Source organism: Bombina bombina, chromosome 7 (genome assembly GCF_027579735.1).
Source record: "Bombina bombina isolate aBomBom1 chromosome 7, aBomBom1.pri, whole genome shotgun sequence".
NCBI lineage: Eukaryota > Metazoa > Chordata > Amphibia > Anura > Bombinatoridae > Bombina > Bombina bombina.
This window is the reverse complement of record NC_069505.1, coordinates 187,235,145-187,251,006: the sequence shown is the minus strand read 5'-3', so window position 1 is coordinate 187,251,006 and position 15,862 is coordinate 187,235,145. Positions and strand designations below refer to the sequence as shown.

Below are 15,862 nucleotides of genomic sequence, written 5' to 3'. Positions count from 1 at the left end.
TATATATATATATATATATATATATATATATATAATTTTATTTTTTTCGTCCCTTTAAGGGAAACCTTTTTGTAGAACATTGTAACAACTTGCTTTCGGATCATCATCACATAATTATGTTCTTTGTAATAAATAGGACCTGATAACATTTATCTTTTACAGTTATCTCATCTTCTAGACATGAGTAACCTACTGCACATAACAAACAGCCAGTAACCAGAGCAAACTGCTACAGATCCGTTTACCATGAAATGTCTTAATCCAAAGCAGTTAAAGTATCAAAACCAGGTCAGAATGCAGCTTTTCTCAAGTCCCTGCACTACTTCATGAGTCATACTGGAAGTACAGAAAATTACAATAATTAAATCCTGCTACAGAGGTTGAACGGAGGGAGGGTGGAATCCTTTTTATTTTCCCTCTTGCATATTGTTATTCCTACAATAACTTAATTGCTCAGTTTGAGAAATATGAAAATAGCAATGTATGGTATAAACAGCCAATTAGATGTGTCCCACTCACATTAAGAGTTTAACAGAAAATCAGCAAACCATTAATTACCCATAAAGTACAACGTGTACCGCAGTGAGGATGTGTGACTTAATGTCTCTGCTTACCTGTTATAAGGTTAGAGTAGAGCTGCTGCCAAGATTAGGAAATGGTTAAGATTTCTCTGGCCACTCACCTAAAAAGGGTTAAGGTGTAACCTCAGAGTCTTATGAAATCATCCATATGTGGTGATGATGTGATTTCCTAATGACCCTACAGTCCTGTTTGTAATTACTTTGATTAACCTTTGACTACAAGCAACAGAAATAAAACTAATCTGCAAATCCCTCCGTAATCAGAATAAATTTCACAGCAGCCCCAATTTCTTTATTTTTCATGAAAAGTGACGTCAAGAAATGCAAAAAGTGATGTTCCAATATGCACAACACTTTCTAAGAATCTTACCATAGTGAATTCACTAAACCCTTGTACAGGGCTTCTGGTGGGTAAGAGTAAAGAGTATACGATTACCAGTTAAATAAATTAACCCACTGATCACCTGGGACAACAATGCATAAGCCCATTGTTTATATCTCAGTTTTTCATAAAGGGGCAGTCTACACCAAAATGGTTATTGTTTAAAGAAATAGATAACGTCTTAACTACCCATTCCCCAAGCTTTGCACAACCAACATTGTTATATTAATATACTTTATAACATTTAAACCTTTACATGTCTGCCTGTTTCTAAGCCATTAAATACAGCCTCTTATCACATGCTTTTTTATTTGCTTTTCCCAACAGGAGACAGCTAGTTCATGTGGGCCATGTAGATAGCATTGTGCTCTCTCCCATGGAGTTGTGGCTGACACTGCACTAATTGGCTAAAATGCAAGTCAATAGAAAATAGGCATGTTATAAGGGGCAGGTAGAAAGTGTATTAATATAACAGTGTTGGTTATGCAAAACTGGGGAATGGGTCATAAAGGGATTATTTTTGAATAGACTGTCCCTTTAAATAATTAAGTTTTATGGTATCAACACATCATTAATCTTAAAGCGATATTCCAGCCAAAATTGAAAACCACATGGGTGCATTTCGGTATTTAACAGAAGCAATTTTGTAATATACATGCAGTAGCAAAAATGCTTCTAATAAAAGTTATAGCCGTTTCAAAAGTGTATTTAAGTATGCACCATGCACCAGCATTTTAAACACAGCAGTTGCTCAGAGAGCCTAAGGTGCTTGTACCATCTGGTAATGACTCAATGTGTTAATGTCTGACATGATACAAGCCCCAGTGATGATCTGAGCAGCTACATTATTTAAAAATGTGGGTGCAGTGACAATATCTAGCTATGCTTCACATGCACTTGCAGATAAAAATGTTAACCCTAAAACAGTGATAACTCACTAGAAGCATTTTGCCAATACATGTATATTGCAGATATGTTTCTATTCAAAGAAATCATTAATCTATTTGCATTTAAATTTTGACTGGAATGTCCCTTTAGAATGTAAATTTTGATGCTAAAGTGCCTGGTTTTTAAAAAATTTTTTTATTAAAAACAGGGGCACTTTAATTCATCAAAATTTACATTTCACTCGTGTTGTAAAAAAATACCTTTTAATCTTGACATCTGCTTAAGCTACCTCCGCCCGTCGCAAAGCCACTTCCTGGGTCTAAAATGAGGAATCCGGCTTCCTCCAATCAGACACTGATTCCCAGATGTCAGAAATGGCTTTGCAATGACCGGGGAAAGCTGGAGCGGCTGTCAAGTATAAAAAGGTAAGTATTTTTTCACAACAAGTGAAATGTAAATTTTGATAAATTAAAGTGCCCCTGTTTTTCATCAAATTTTTAAAAAACGGGCACTTTAGCATTAAAAAAAATTTACATTCACTTTAAGAACATTGTTTAAACTGCAGCAATGTATTCTGGGTAAAGACATGTAAATCATAAATCACGAATAACTACAGCACAATGCCAATTCACAAAACGTATTGAAACAATAGGGTCCTGGTCAAAAACAGGCAACATTTGTTGTTGTTTTTTTAAACAGGACTCCATTGTTCCAATAAAGGTTTTGTGAATTGGCACGGTGCTGTGTATATTCATGATTTATGAATTATCTGTTTGGGTCTATGCAATGACCCTATTCTCCACTTTGCACATGCAATAAGGAGGTAGTGCTGACTAATTTTCGTTTGAAATAAAGACAAGCAAATAACTTATGTTGTCTTGTTATTCGCTTCTAATATGAACGAGACAATTTGCAGTTATCAGTACAATCACTATGGCCAGCAAGCTTCCTGAATACCCAGATAACTGAATGATGAACAAAGTCTTAATATGCGTAAGTGATGACGGCCTATTTAACGCGCTTATCCAGGCAAGAAGGTGAAATCATATTTTAACATCCATAAAGCCTATTATTAAGGACTTAATCACTGGGTGATTTAGAGTGGAAACCAAACATACTGAAAAAAATAAAAAAAAATAAAAAAAATGATATATATATATATATATATATATATATATTAGCTAGGAAGAGTTAGGAACTTCTCTGGCTATCTGCAATATTAGATGTTAAATTAGAATTGTGTTACTTCGCTGTCAAAGGCAGAAAACATTTGAAGATGTAGGTTATACTATTGACATCAATGGGAATAAATTCTCAACTGAGTTTAAAGGCATCACTTTTGCCAAGAGACAAATTTATTTTTTTTTTTTTTTTAAAACAGTCCTACCTTTACTATGTGTTTAATAAAAAGGGGTTAAACGTGTAGTCAACATTGCACTCTGGGAACATCCTTATTCTTCTACAGAGGAGTATGAAACAAGTGATTTGAGCATATGCACGTATGCTTACTTCTCATTTGCTCACCAGCTCCTCATCTGGAGTGGTAAAGAAGCACAACTCTGACTATGTATTTACAGATTTTAAAACACATACTCTAACAAAATAATAAAATGCATGTTATAAGGCAAATAATGACAGATTTATGTTAAACTAGAGTCAGCCACACAACAGCTAGAAACCAGGGAAGATGGTTATATAAAAGTTATAGATGGATGAAGGGGTTATATAAAGCTATAGATGATGAAGGGGGTTGGATAAAGATATAGATTATGGAGGGGGCTGTATAAAGATAGATGGATAAAAGGGGTTATATAAATATATAGATGGATAATGGGGGTTATAAAAATATGTATAGATGGATGAATGAAGTGGCTGTATAAAGATATAGATGGATAAAAGGGGCTGTATAAAGATAGATAGATGATGGGGTTTGTGAAAGATATAGACGATGAAAGGGGGTTGGATAAAGATAGCGATGATGAGGTAAAATATATAGATGGATGAAGGGGGCTGTATAAATATATAGATGGATAGCGGGGGTTTGATAAAGATAGATGGATAAAAAGGGGTTATATAAATATATATAGATGAATGAAGGGGGGTTGTATACAGTACACACAGTAAATCACATAGCTAAGCCCTACAGGTGCAGATGGGAAATATGTTGTCACTCTCAATACTCTTTCATTAATCAGTTGCTGATACAGTGCTGTAATCCGACATATGGGAAACCAATAAACAAAAACCACTACATATGCAACTTCTGATTGGCTATTCAGCTGAAGATTAGTACTGTATTGCACGTTTGCTGCTCTGGTATGGGCTTTAATGTGTAAAGAATTTCCCCGACTTGACTACATTGTCTACATCGGAGCTAAGTCCTGATGTAAACAAATTGAAATCAATTTCAATGATGAAGGGAGTGGGTCAGGGGGGGAGCTGCCCAGCACCGTTTGGATGGCATGGAACGTCCTAACAGTGCGACTTGTGCTGACTTGAACTAGGTTTTTAACTCTATTGCAGGGAACAGTTATATGTAAGCAATAATGAAATGCTCTAACATACTATAGTGTTAATTTTGTACTTGTTTGTCCCTTTAACTATGTTTAATGTGGACTTTACACATAGAGGCACGGGTCTATCCTTTAGCCTTAGGTTCATTCTATAAATAAAAAAATAAAAAAAACTACTGGACTGTGTTAATTTCACATTGTCATCCCACTTGCTAGAAGGGGTTAACACTAGTGCTACTCTTAAAGGGATATTCCAGCCAAAATTTGAAACCACATGGGTGCATTTCGGTATTGAACAGAAGCAATTTTGTAATATACATGCAGAAGCAAAAATGCTTCTAATAAAAGCTATAGCCGTTTCAAAAGTGTATTTAAGTATGCACCGTACGTCAGCATTTTTAACACAGCACTTGCTCAGAGAGCCTAAGGTGCTTGCCGACATGATACAAGCCCCACTGATGATCTGAGTAGCTATAGTATTTTAAATGCTGGTAAACTGAGAATATCCAGCTATGCTTCACGTGCAGAGAAAAATGTTAACTCTAAAACAGTGATACATTTTACTAGAAGCATATTTGCTAATACATGTATATTGCAGGTATGTTTCTATTCAAAGATTTAATTCATCTATGTGCATTTTATATTTTGACTAAACATGTTAATACTTTGTAACATGAAAACAAAGTTTTAATAATGTTGTTCAATAGAATTTTAAAACCAACAGTGTTTTTTCATTGGCTAGTGAGAAAAACGCCTTCATTTTCCCTGGAGGACAGTCAGGAAAGCAGTAGTATTTTTTTTTTTTTTTAATATACCAACATCAGTTTTAAAAATGTAGGTAAAGGGAGAAAAAAAAAAATATATAACCAAATAGTGAAAATTAATTTCCATTGAATCTGTTTTTCTACTTGCCAGTAAGTTGCCAACAGTTTTCAGTTACTATGTGTGGGATACTAGCCTAGTAGGCTGATTGGTATATCCCTCCAGCAGTGAAAGGGTTAACTATTAACAGGCTGAAAGTGAATGACAAAATACAAACCTCATTGAGCAGTATGGCAACAAATTCACTGGGGCATAATTAGTTTAAAAAAACAAGTAGATTGTAAAATGGATGTTTACACAGGTGCGGCTGGAAGTGTTTTGGGAACCTGCAGCAATCACAGTCTGCATGCAAGAGGCTGAGATGTGGGAGCTAAAGGGTAAATTGCTTACACCATTACAGATTGCACAACTGTAATAATTTAGCAGTGTTATCTCAGGACCTTTACTCCTTTTTTTCCACCTGGCTAACATTTTAACTAATATGAAGATAAAATTAGCCAGTATTAAATATGTTAAATGTATTTAATGATAATTTGTACAATTAAAAATAGATGTTAAATTATGCAATTAATTTGTGCTTTAGATAGCTGAACATGATAGATTAGAAATTACACTACCCCCACCTGGGTACTGTATGCCACCTGGCTGGCAACATTTTCTGTAGAGAACACTGTTTATTATTCCCAAGAATTACACCATGTTAGTGTGAACTTCAGTATGTAAAGGTATTTACAAAACCTACATTTGTTTTTTAATGTGTCATTAGGGGGTATACTACTGAGAGTTTACAGTGACAATGTCACTCATTGTCAAATTGAGACATTTAAGATGTTCAATATGTTTTGTATTAAGATTCACTTTTTTGGATGCCACGGGGAGTGCAAAAACACTGATTTCATTCAAAGGATTAACCATAAGCCTTACCATAACTCCAGAGGTATGGTTTGGTGCAGTTTGGCTAAATGTGCTGCTGTTTCACAAACACTATTTTTACTGGAGCAAAACAATTCAATAGTAAATCTAATCAGGACAGTGTTCGCCAACCCCAGTTAAATTATGAAACCGTTTAAGGAATTCCAGGACACCAAAACAGTAGCTAAGGAGACTAGATTATTTTACTAGGACCTGAAATATCCTCATCCATAAAAAAAAAAACCTTCTCTACATCTACTGTGCATAGTCTCTCTGAAACGCTCCCTAAAGCCTTTCACCCACAACTGACCCCCACAAGTTATTGCATTCCTGCCATCTATATATATTTATTTCACACCCACACTGTGGACAAATTACATTAAGCAGCCAAAAGGGAGTCCACAGTGTAAAAATGCACAAAGTGTCTATATCTTTGATCAAGACAGAAAGAGAATTTAAATAGAGTTCAGTTTTATATTTCAAAATTTAAAAAAAAAGGAGTTATTTGGCATTGAGCCAAACTGTACACTGCTAGCGCAAGTTAAAAATCACTCATTCATATATACATCTTTATATGTGTGTGTCTTAATATTCCTATAAATCCCCTAATCATAATATCTAGTGCCTTAGAAACCCTAGGCTATTGATTCATGTGTGTTCTGGGAATCGGATCTAGTTTCATTTGAAGGTTATCCAGAAGAGATTTCATCAGTTGATGGTTTCCAGTGCTCTCACCTTTATACACTGAATTCACTGCGCATGTTATCTTTGTTTACCAAATTCTCCTGTCACCCTCCCCATATTTGCAAACTCAATTCCCCCTATGTTTTGTTTCATGCACAACAAGGAACCCAACGCTGTAGAAACAGATAGATTAGGGGAGTCAGCAAACATCTGCCTGTGCTCTGGTATTCTGACATGTTAAAGGTTCCCTCATATGCCCCCAATTCCCTGTTGCTTAACAATGCAGAAGCCTTTCCAATTCTGCTCTCTCTCCACTTCTCCAAACAATTACTGCAGAGAAGGCAAATGGGAGAAAAAAAAACCCAGAATGAAACAAGCAAAACACTTTGTCAGTGGACAAAAAGCCAACATTTAAAAAGGGACATAAAACCCCCCAAAATTATTTCATGATTCAGATAGAACATACAATTTTAAACAACCTTCCAATTTACTAATTTTTCTTGTTATCCTTTGTTAAAAAGCAAGAAGTTAAAGGGACATGAAACCCAAAAATTGTTCTTTTATGATTTAGATAGAGGATACAATTTTAAACAACATTCCAATTTACTTCTATTATCTGATTTGCTTCATTCTTTAGATATCTTTGTAGAAGAAATAGCAATGCACATGGGGAAGCCAATCACACGAGGCATTTATGTGCAGCCACCAATCAGTAGCTACTGAGCCTATCTAGTTATGCTTTTCAACAAAGGGTAACAAGAGAATGAAGAAAATTAGATAATTGAAGTACATTGTAAAGTTTTCTTGTTTGTTTTTTTTTTTTTAACAAGTGTTCTATCTGAATCATGAAATAAAAAAAATTGGGTTTCATGTCCCTTTAAGCTCAGGAGAGTGGGTGTGTCAGCCGCACTATATGGAAACATTAATGTAGTGCTCCAGACGTGAACGCTAGCTATCTATATAGCTCTTCAACAAAGAACATGAAAGTGACACAAATTTGATACTAGGGGCCCATTTATCAAGCTCCGGATGGAGCTTGAGGGTCCGTGTTTCTGGAGAGTCTTCAGGCTCGCCAGAAACACCAGTTATAAAGCAGCGGTCTAAAAACCCCCCTGCTGGCGGGGAATCTGCAGGGGGCGGGCGTTACACCAGCAGCTCACAAGAGTTGCTGGTGCAATGCTGAATACGGAGAGCGTATTGCTCTCCGCATTCAGCAAGGTCTGGCGGACCTGATCCGCACTGTCAAATAAAGTCCGACAGACATTTGTTAAATAGGACCCTAGAAGTAAATTGGAAAGTTTTTTTAAAAAAATTGTATTCTCATCATGAAAGTGAAAATTTGGGTTTCTTCTCACTTTAACCATCGTCTGGCATCTGCCTCGTGTTTTGCCTCCTCTGAAACATGAATATAATGAAGACTTTTTACGTTACCAAAGAGCCACTTCTAGTCTGTCTTTGCCTCCCGTTCTGTATTTTCTAGTTTCCCTTATTAAATAAGTGAAAGGACTCCCTGTAACTTCTGTAAAGTAAAACACAAGCAAAAACAATCTGCAAATAGGAATTTAATCATTTCATTTTGCTTTAACCTCTCAAGTATTTACAGCTGCTGTAATACATAGCAGTATAAGTATACACTTTGTTCTGTAGATCATCATATACTTCCCTTAAGCCAGATATAGAGCAGACGTCCAACAACTGGTAGTAATAATAATAATAATAATAATAATAATAATAATAATAATAAAAGGTTACCTTGACAACATTTCTAAATCAACATCCTATAGTTTGGAAGAAACTATAACATACACATGAAAGTCAAAATTAAAGGGACATGAAATCCTAAATAATTCTCTCATGATACAGACAAAGCATACACAGTCAAACAACTTCCCAATTTACTTTTGATTATCTAAATTGCTTTGTTCTCTTGCTATCCTTTGTTAAAAAGCATATCTAGGTAGGGCCAGGAGCTGGCTGCTGATTGGTGGCTGCACTTATTAGCAACTTGTTACTGGCTCATCAAATGTGTTCAGCTAGCTCCCAGTAGGGCATTGCTGGTATGGAGCAGACTTTAAATATGTATTTATCGCATACAGCATTTTATTATTGCGCACTCATAGAACACAGAGCATTTTATTTTTGGACATTTATGTCCTTTAATTGAATGTACGCATAAGACCTACGTTATTTGTAAGGAGCAGAGATTTAGCTGATCACCTTGTAGAACAGCACAGGCCTGGACATTTCTCCCTGCACCCAGGAGAAGATAGGGTTGTGCTACTCAAGAAGATGTAGTACTTTCAGTGATTACAAAAGACTCGAGCAGAACCACCCTCTTGTTACCCAAATCCAAGACATATGTCTGCCAGGATCAACCTCTTTAATATGCCGGGAAATCAATTTTACAATGTATGACTGACCTAAGTAGCTTCAAAAGAGTTTCTATATTTCTCAGTGTGTTTAGTCAGGGGTACTCTTAAAATGAGAATACAAAGAATTCCTTCTCTGGTTCTTATACTCCTAAAGGGATATAAAATCCATGATTTCTCTTTCATGATTCAGAGCATATATAAACAACTTTCCAATTTACTTTTGTTATCAATTTTGCTTCATTCTATTGGTATCCTTTGGTCAAGGAGCAGCAATGCACTACTGGGAGCTAGCTGAACACGTTGCCAAGCCAATCCCAAGACACCAATCTGCAGAGAGCTCCCAGTTCCTAAGTCTACCTAGGTATGCTTTCCCAGCAATTATACAAAGAATGAAGCAAATTAAATAATATAAGTAAATTGGAAAACTGCATGCTCTGTCAGATCCATGAAAAACATTTTGGGTTTAATGTCCCTTTATTTAGATAGCTAAAGGCAGGAACCTTACTGTGCAGCTGTAAATCTGAAGCCCAAGTATGTGATAGCCTAAATCTGCCCTGTATGTGGCACAGGTGTAATATATGAGGTCAGGTGCTTTATATTTACTCAGAGCTCCTATTTATCTCAGTCATTTTCTGTATAAATCTGTCATGCCAACTATAAAGCATAGAGAAGGGTTTATTTATAACATTGAGACTCCAGATCCCATCCAGAAATCTTTAAGTGTGAGTTTGTGATTTTTCTTTATATACCCTGCAGGATTTGAACCTACTAGATGTCTGTCCCTGTGTGCAGTATCTGTGTGGGAAGCTGAACTCCCTACTAGGAATCTTGAGTCAGCAGATACATTTGTGCGTGCGTATTTTATCTGTGTCACTTTCAGACTGTAACAAGCAGCTTCTATTAAACACGTCACAAGGGCTCACAACCCTGTACAAAGCAGCACTTCAAAGGGCAGAGAAAACAAGCTTTTTCCTAGAAATTAATTAGCTGAGAGGCCCTGAATACACATACACAGACTCTCTGATCAGCTGCAGTTCATGTTACAAAGCCCCCAGGGTGCATAGATTAAACCCTTTGCTGCCAGGGGAAACTGCAATCTTTTGCTCAGCCCAGTATGACAACTGAAGAGTTAAAGCAGTGGTTTTCCAGGGGGGGGGGGGGGGGTGCAGAGAGTTAATTCCCTTCTGTCTGTTGATAATTATCATCCTGCAGTGCACAGTATAAGTTCATTAGTGCAGATGTAGAAGAAGTCAGAATTGCAGTGTATATGGGAGGTAACAGGGCCCAGTGCTAAGTGCACTCCCATAAAGATTGTTATACAGAAACTGGCTTTATGGCTGAACACAGGCTGCAAAAGTTCAGAGGAAGTCGTTTTGAGAAGTAAGAATAATACAATAAAGTGTCAGGATTTAAAGCTGGAGCATTGCAGGTTTATTCAGCAAAAATGTTTAGATCCATTTTATTTAAAATAAATAAATGCTCTCTTTAGATAAAGAATGTTATATTTAACTAAAGGTCCCTTATACACTTGTAAATGGAGGGTAAAACCACTGTCAAGCCTAGTGAGCTCCTGTGCCCTTTCAGATTAAGAGACTGCCTGTGATGGGAGGATATCTAAGTATGCTGCTCACCAGCCATATCTGAGACGTTTAAGTATTAAAGCACTTTATTTTTAGACTAGAATATCCCTTAAAGGGACACTCAAGTCAAAATAACTTTCATGATTCAGATAGAGCAGTGATTTTAAACAACTTTCCAATTTACTTCCATTAACAAAATGTGCACAGTCTTTATATTTACATACTAAGCATTCACAGAATATACATATGTGTGATTGGCTGATGACTGTCACATGACACAGGAGTGGAAATAGATATAACTTTGAAATTTGTTAGAAAAAAAAAATCTGCTTATATGAAGTTCAGACTAAGTGCAATAGCATTGTCTTTTTATCATGCATTTGTTTATTATGCAAATCTACTGTGTTTACTGATCATTTAAAGGGACACTCAAGTCAAAATTCAGCTTTTATTATTCAGATAGAGCAGCAGTTTTAAACAACTTTCCAATTTACTTTCATTATGAAATTATGCACAGTCTTTTTATATTTAAACTTTCTGAGTCACCAGCTCCTACTGAGCATGTGCAAGAATTCACAGAACAAGCGTGTATGCATTTGTGATTGGCTGATGGCTGTCACATGGTACAGGTGGAGTGGAAAAAGACATAACTTAAAATTGTCAGAAACAAAAAAAAAAATCTACTGCTTATTTGAAGTTCAGACTAAGTGCTATTGCATTGTCTTGTTATCTTGCATTTGTTGATTATGCCAATCTACCATGTTTACTGGTCCTTAAGTGAAAAAAAATTCCTGTGTAATAATTTCTTGGATTTCTCTATTGCCTAAGGCCCAGCAGCACTATATTAATAATAATTCACACTGCATAATAAGACTTCTAGGTGGGCCTTGCTGTTCTTATCTGTTGGCAAAACCTATATTTGATAAAACTGAGGTAAATTGCAGTTTAAAATGTAAGTAGTGATGCCTTTTTTTGTATCTCCCATTCTCTCTGTAAGTACTAAGAAGCGAGGGCAATGTTTGTATATGAAAAAGAGCCAATTAAGAACTTTTGAGATTGGAAATACCATTAGTTATTCTTAAACACATTGATATTCCTCTTCTATGAAGACAACACAGTAATGTTGACCAATAACACATTAACATCTGCAGCAACTTTAGCTAAAGAAGAGACATCTACAAATAATCAGTATTTATGCACAGCTCTACTTCTAAAGAAAGAACAGAACTATAATAACTATTTTTATATCCCAGCAAAACCTTTTTTCCTATGCATATTTATAAATAAAAAGAATTGCATTCAGTTACATTTGGGAATGGGCACAACTATTACCTAAAACATGATTTTATATTATTGTTATTACCAAAACATGCTAGTATCTTGCTAAATAATAGAAGTACGTTACTATATTGCCCTCTGCTGGATGGAGAATAGTATTTTACAAACCGATCGTTTGCTTAAACATCTTTCTATATCATTATTTAATAAATACAGAATTCGGATAGGGAAAAAAAAAATAATCTAATATTCTGGGAAGTAGCAGCAATAATACGTTTCCTTGTAAAAGTCACATTATTACACCATGATTAGCAGATGCAAAGGGGAGCCAAAGAATGGCAACTTCCAGGGCAAAAAAACCCCCCACCTCTCCTGCTTCCTGAGCCTATAGCTGTCAGCTCACTTAACCCTTAAGTTTCTATAACCCCATGAACACACAATTTATAGAAGTGACAGTGACATTAACATATTTGCTGCCACAAATGTCTGCTGAAAAATTTCAGTAACAAATCACAGTGCAAAAAAGTTAAATAAAATAAAAAGTAACCAGAACAAAAACAAAATTCTACAGCTCTGTTGCCATGTCTATAAGAATTTGCTTCCTTAGCATCTCCCAGTGCTGAACATTATTTATATAGATATATTAGTACGTGCAAGTTCTACAAATAGAATCACCTTCCTACACCAGCAAAACACAATATCCTATAACTCTTTACAGCTGTTGTATAACTCTCCCAGCATTGCTTATTTTTTTCTACCCTGCCCCTCTCCTCCCAGAATCCATAAAAGATTGACACATCCTGGTACGAAACATAGAAAAACATCCATTCCTTCAGACCTGTCACAGGGGAGAAAAAAAAAGTCATCCAGTGAAGCAGAGGTTTAACCCCACCAGTGCTGGGAGAAATGCAGTGCTCTGCTGTTAGCATACACATAATGAATAATGCAACCTATGACATAGTCACACAGCCCCTATAATCATGAGGAGCCCCCCTAACAGCCCTGGTAAATACCTGTGTAATGCTGCGCTCTCCTTGCCTGCAGACCTGGGGTTCTCTGTGACTGTGTTTGCACATTAGCTGTTCCATCTTCATAAACTTCTAATTCAATCTGTATTGAGACTGCTCCACTGGAAATCAAATGACTTAGTTTTTGTTTTCTTAATGTTATTCAAAGAATTTCTTTTTCCCCCCACGTGTATTGGTTTCAAGCAGATGTCTACAAGTTGGGTTTGAGAAATATATTGAATAGATGGAGAGTTGCCTTCAGAATATTTCCTCACCCAAACTAGATTTATTTCTGTTAGCTGCCCCAGTTCTATGGAGACAGGCTGAGGAAGCAGGCAACACTTTCTTTTATACATTTTATTCTCCACCTCCTGTATTCCACTGGGCAGGTCTTTACTCGCTTCCCTCCCCTCAACCCCCCACCCAAAAAACAGGGATTTTCAATAATACAACTATATAAACTTCAGAGTTGTTTATATCCATGTGCTGTTTATGAAGTTAGTGGTTGAAGGAAAAAAAATATTGACAGAGGGACTAAGGGTCGTTTTCCTTTTTTGTCTTTTTCTCTTTTTTGTCTTTTTTTTTTTTTTTTTTAGAAAAAAAAAGTTTTGTTTATTAGGTCCCTTAAAAGAGCAAGGTAATTATATATACCACATTTATTTCATTATTGAACCTGTTTTGCAGCAGTTATGTGGGATTGCTTTTAATATTTGCCTTTCTTTTACAGTTTTAATTAATGTGCAATTAATTTGTTTGATGTGAAATGTGTTTTATTTGCTGCCCTAAAAACTGTAATTTACAGCTGTATAAGGTATTTACAAGGGTATTACTAGTGGAGAACGTTAGGAGATGGGGTACCAATCATTTAAAATTAATTTCCAGAGTTCTCCAGTTTAGAGAATTGGTGGTATTGCAAATTCTGTAACTTAAAATCAAAATACAGTGCAATATTTAATAATGTTTAGCTTTTTTAGCCTTTTAATAGAATGTTTTAAATAAATCACATCTTTTTTTCTGTATGCCCTCTATGGAACTAGGACTGCATTAAAAAAAAAAAAAAGAAAATGCCTCAGGTTAGACACTTTTTTTTTTAGTACGTTTGGAATTGGAAAGGAAATGTAAATATGTAAAACTTCTAAAGTATCCTATCTATCTAATATATATATATATATATATATATATATATATATATATATATATATATATATATATATATATATATATATATATATATATATATAATGTGTGTATGTCTGTGTTTATTGATAGAAATATATTTATATAATATACATTTGTGCAACATGTAGATATGTAGTGCATCCTAATGAGCAATTAATATATGTGAATACATTGATGAATTAGATAATATTCTTTTGAAGTGGTTTATGCTTTTAATTGTTTTGTACATATAGTAACAATTTAATCATTTATTAGTATATTTTAAACATATTAACAATTTCTGTGCTTGCCCTTTCTCCTGAGCTCACAACAGTGAGGTAATGACGTTTTTGGGGTAAGCTCATTTGAATGAGTTTAGTTAAATTATACCTTTTTAATATTATGATTCTTTAAAATAAAGATAATAATCAAAATGTGCTTTTATTCATATGTTTGTGATTATGTATTTTTCTACAATATAAAATTCCCTTTTGGAGCATTTATCTTGAAGGTAATGTTTCATGTATTCTATAGATTTTTAATTTATTTATTTTTTTGCCATAATTGTCATTACAGCTCTCATACACATATCTATTTAACATTAGTTTATTTATAAATCCTTAAATTCTAGTATATTATGTATATCAGTGTATATGTTTTACCTTTTGCACTTCAAGTTAATTTTGATGTGAAATTTTGCATAAGGATATCTAAAAATATGTTAATCTAATAGAAGAAAATATTCTAAATTTCTTTTTAAAGGTGACAGTTTAGTTAAAAATTAAACTTTCGTGATTCAGATAGGGCATGAAATTTTAAACAACTTTCCAATTTACTTTTATGCTCAAATTTGCTTTGTTCAATTGATATTCTTTGTTGAAAGCTAAACCTAGGTCGGCTCATATTCTAATTTCTAAACTGTTGAAGTTGCCAATTATCTCAGTGCATTTTGACAGTTTTTCACAGACACTGCTAGTTCATGTGTGTCATATAGATAACATTGTGCTCACTCCCATGGAGTTATTTATGAGTCAGCACTGATCGGCTAAAATGCAAGGCTGTCAAAAGAACTGAATTAAGGGGGTAGTCTGCAGAAACTTTGATACAAGGTAATCACAGAGGTAAAAGCTATATTCATATAACTGTGTTGGTTATGCAAAACTGGGGAATGGGTAATGAAGGGATTATCTGCCTTTTTAACCAAAACTAATTTTCAAGTACACTGTCCCTTTAAGATTATGCATTAAAACAAAATGTATTGAGCTTTTTAAATGGAGAGTCTATTTAAAAGAAATAAAAATGCTATAATTGATGTAATTTTTGCATTAAACACAAAGTTAAAGTGATCTCCTGCTAGAGAAGTAGACAGTGAAGACAATTAGGAGCAGCATACGCATGTATAAGCCAATCAACTGCCAGTCTGTGCTCAGAAGCTACTCTGTTGTCTATCTCAAGCAGGACATTAGCTATGTGTTTAATCCTTTTGCAGTAAGGGCTTTAAAAAAAAAAAAAGTTTTAATTAATTGGGGAGTTTTATTCTTTAATTAGGATGTTGCTCTACTGAGTTATTTATTTCAGTATTCTTATACCATGATATTTAGAATTATCTCTTTTGAATTGTTTAGAAAAAGAATGATATTATGTTTTATTATGTTGTGTTAAAGACGTGAAATGTACTGGCTTGT

General features: G+C 34.8%; 1 protein-coding gene across 1 annotated transcript in view; it reads right to left on the bottom strand.

Moving 5' to 3' along the window:
- Nucleotides 1-13,321, bottom strand: part of IGF2 (insulin like growth factor 2) — a 33,303-nt gene extending 19,982 nt beyond the window's left edge. The window contains exon 1 of the mRNA XM_053720506.1: nucleotides 13,026-13,321. Coding sequence (XP_053576481.1) covers nucleotides 13,026-13,106 — 81 coding nt within the window. The 5' untranslated portion in view covers nucleotides 13,107-13,321. The remainder of the gene's footprint in view (nucleotides 1-13,025) is intronic.
- Nucleotides 13,322-15,862: the final 2,541 nt, after the last annotated feature.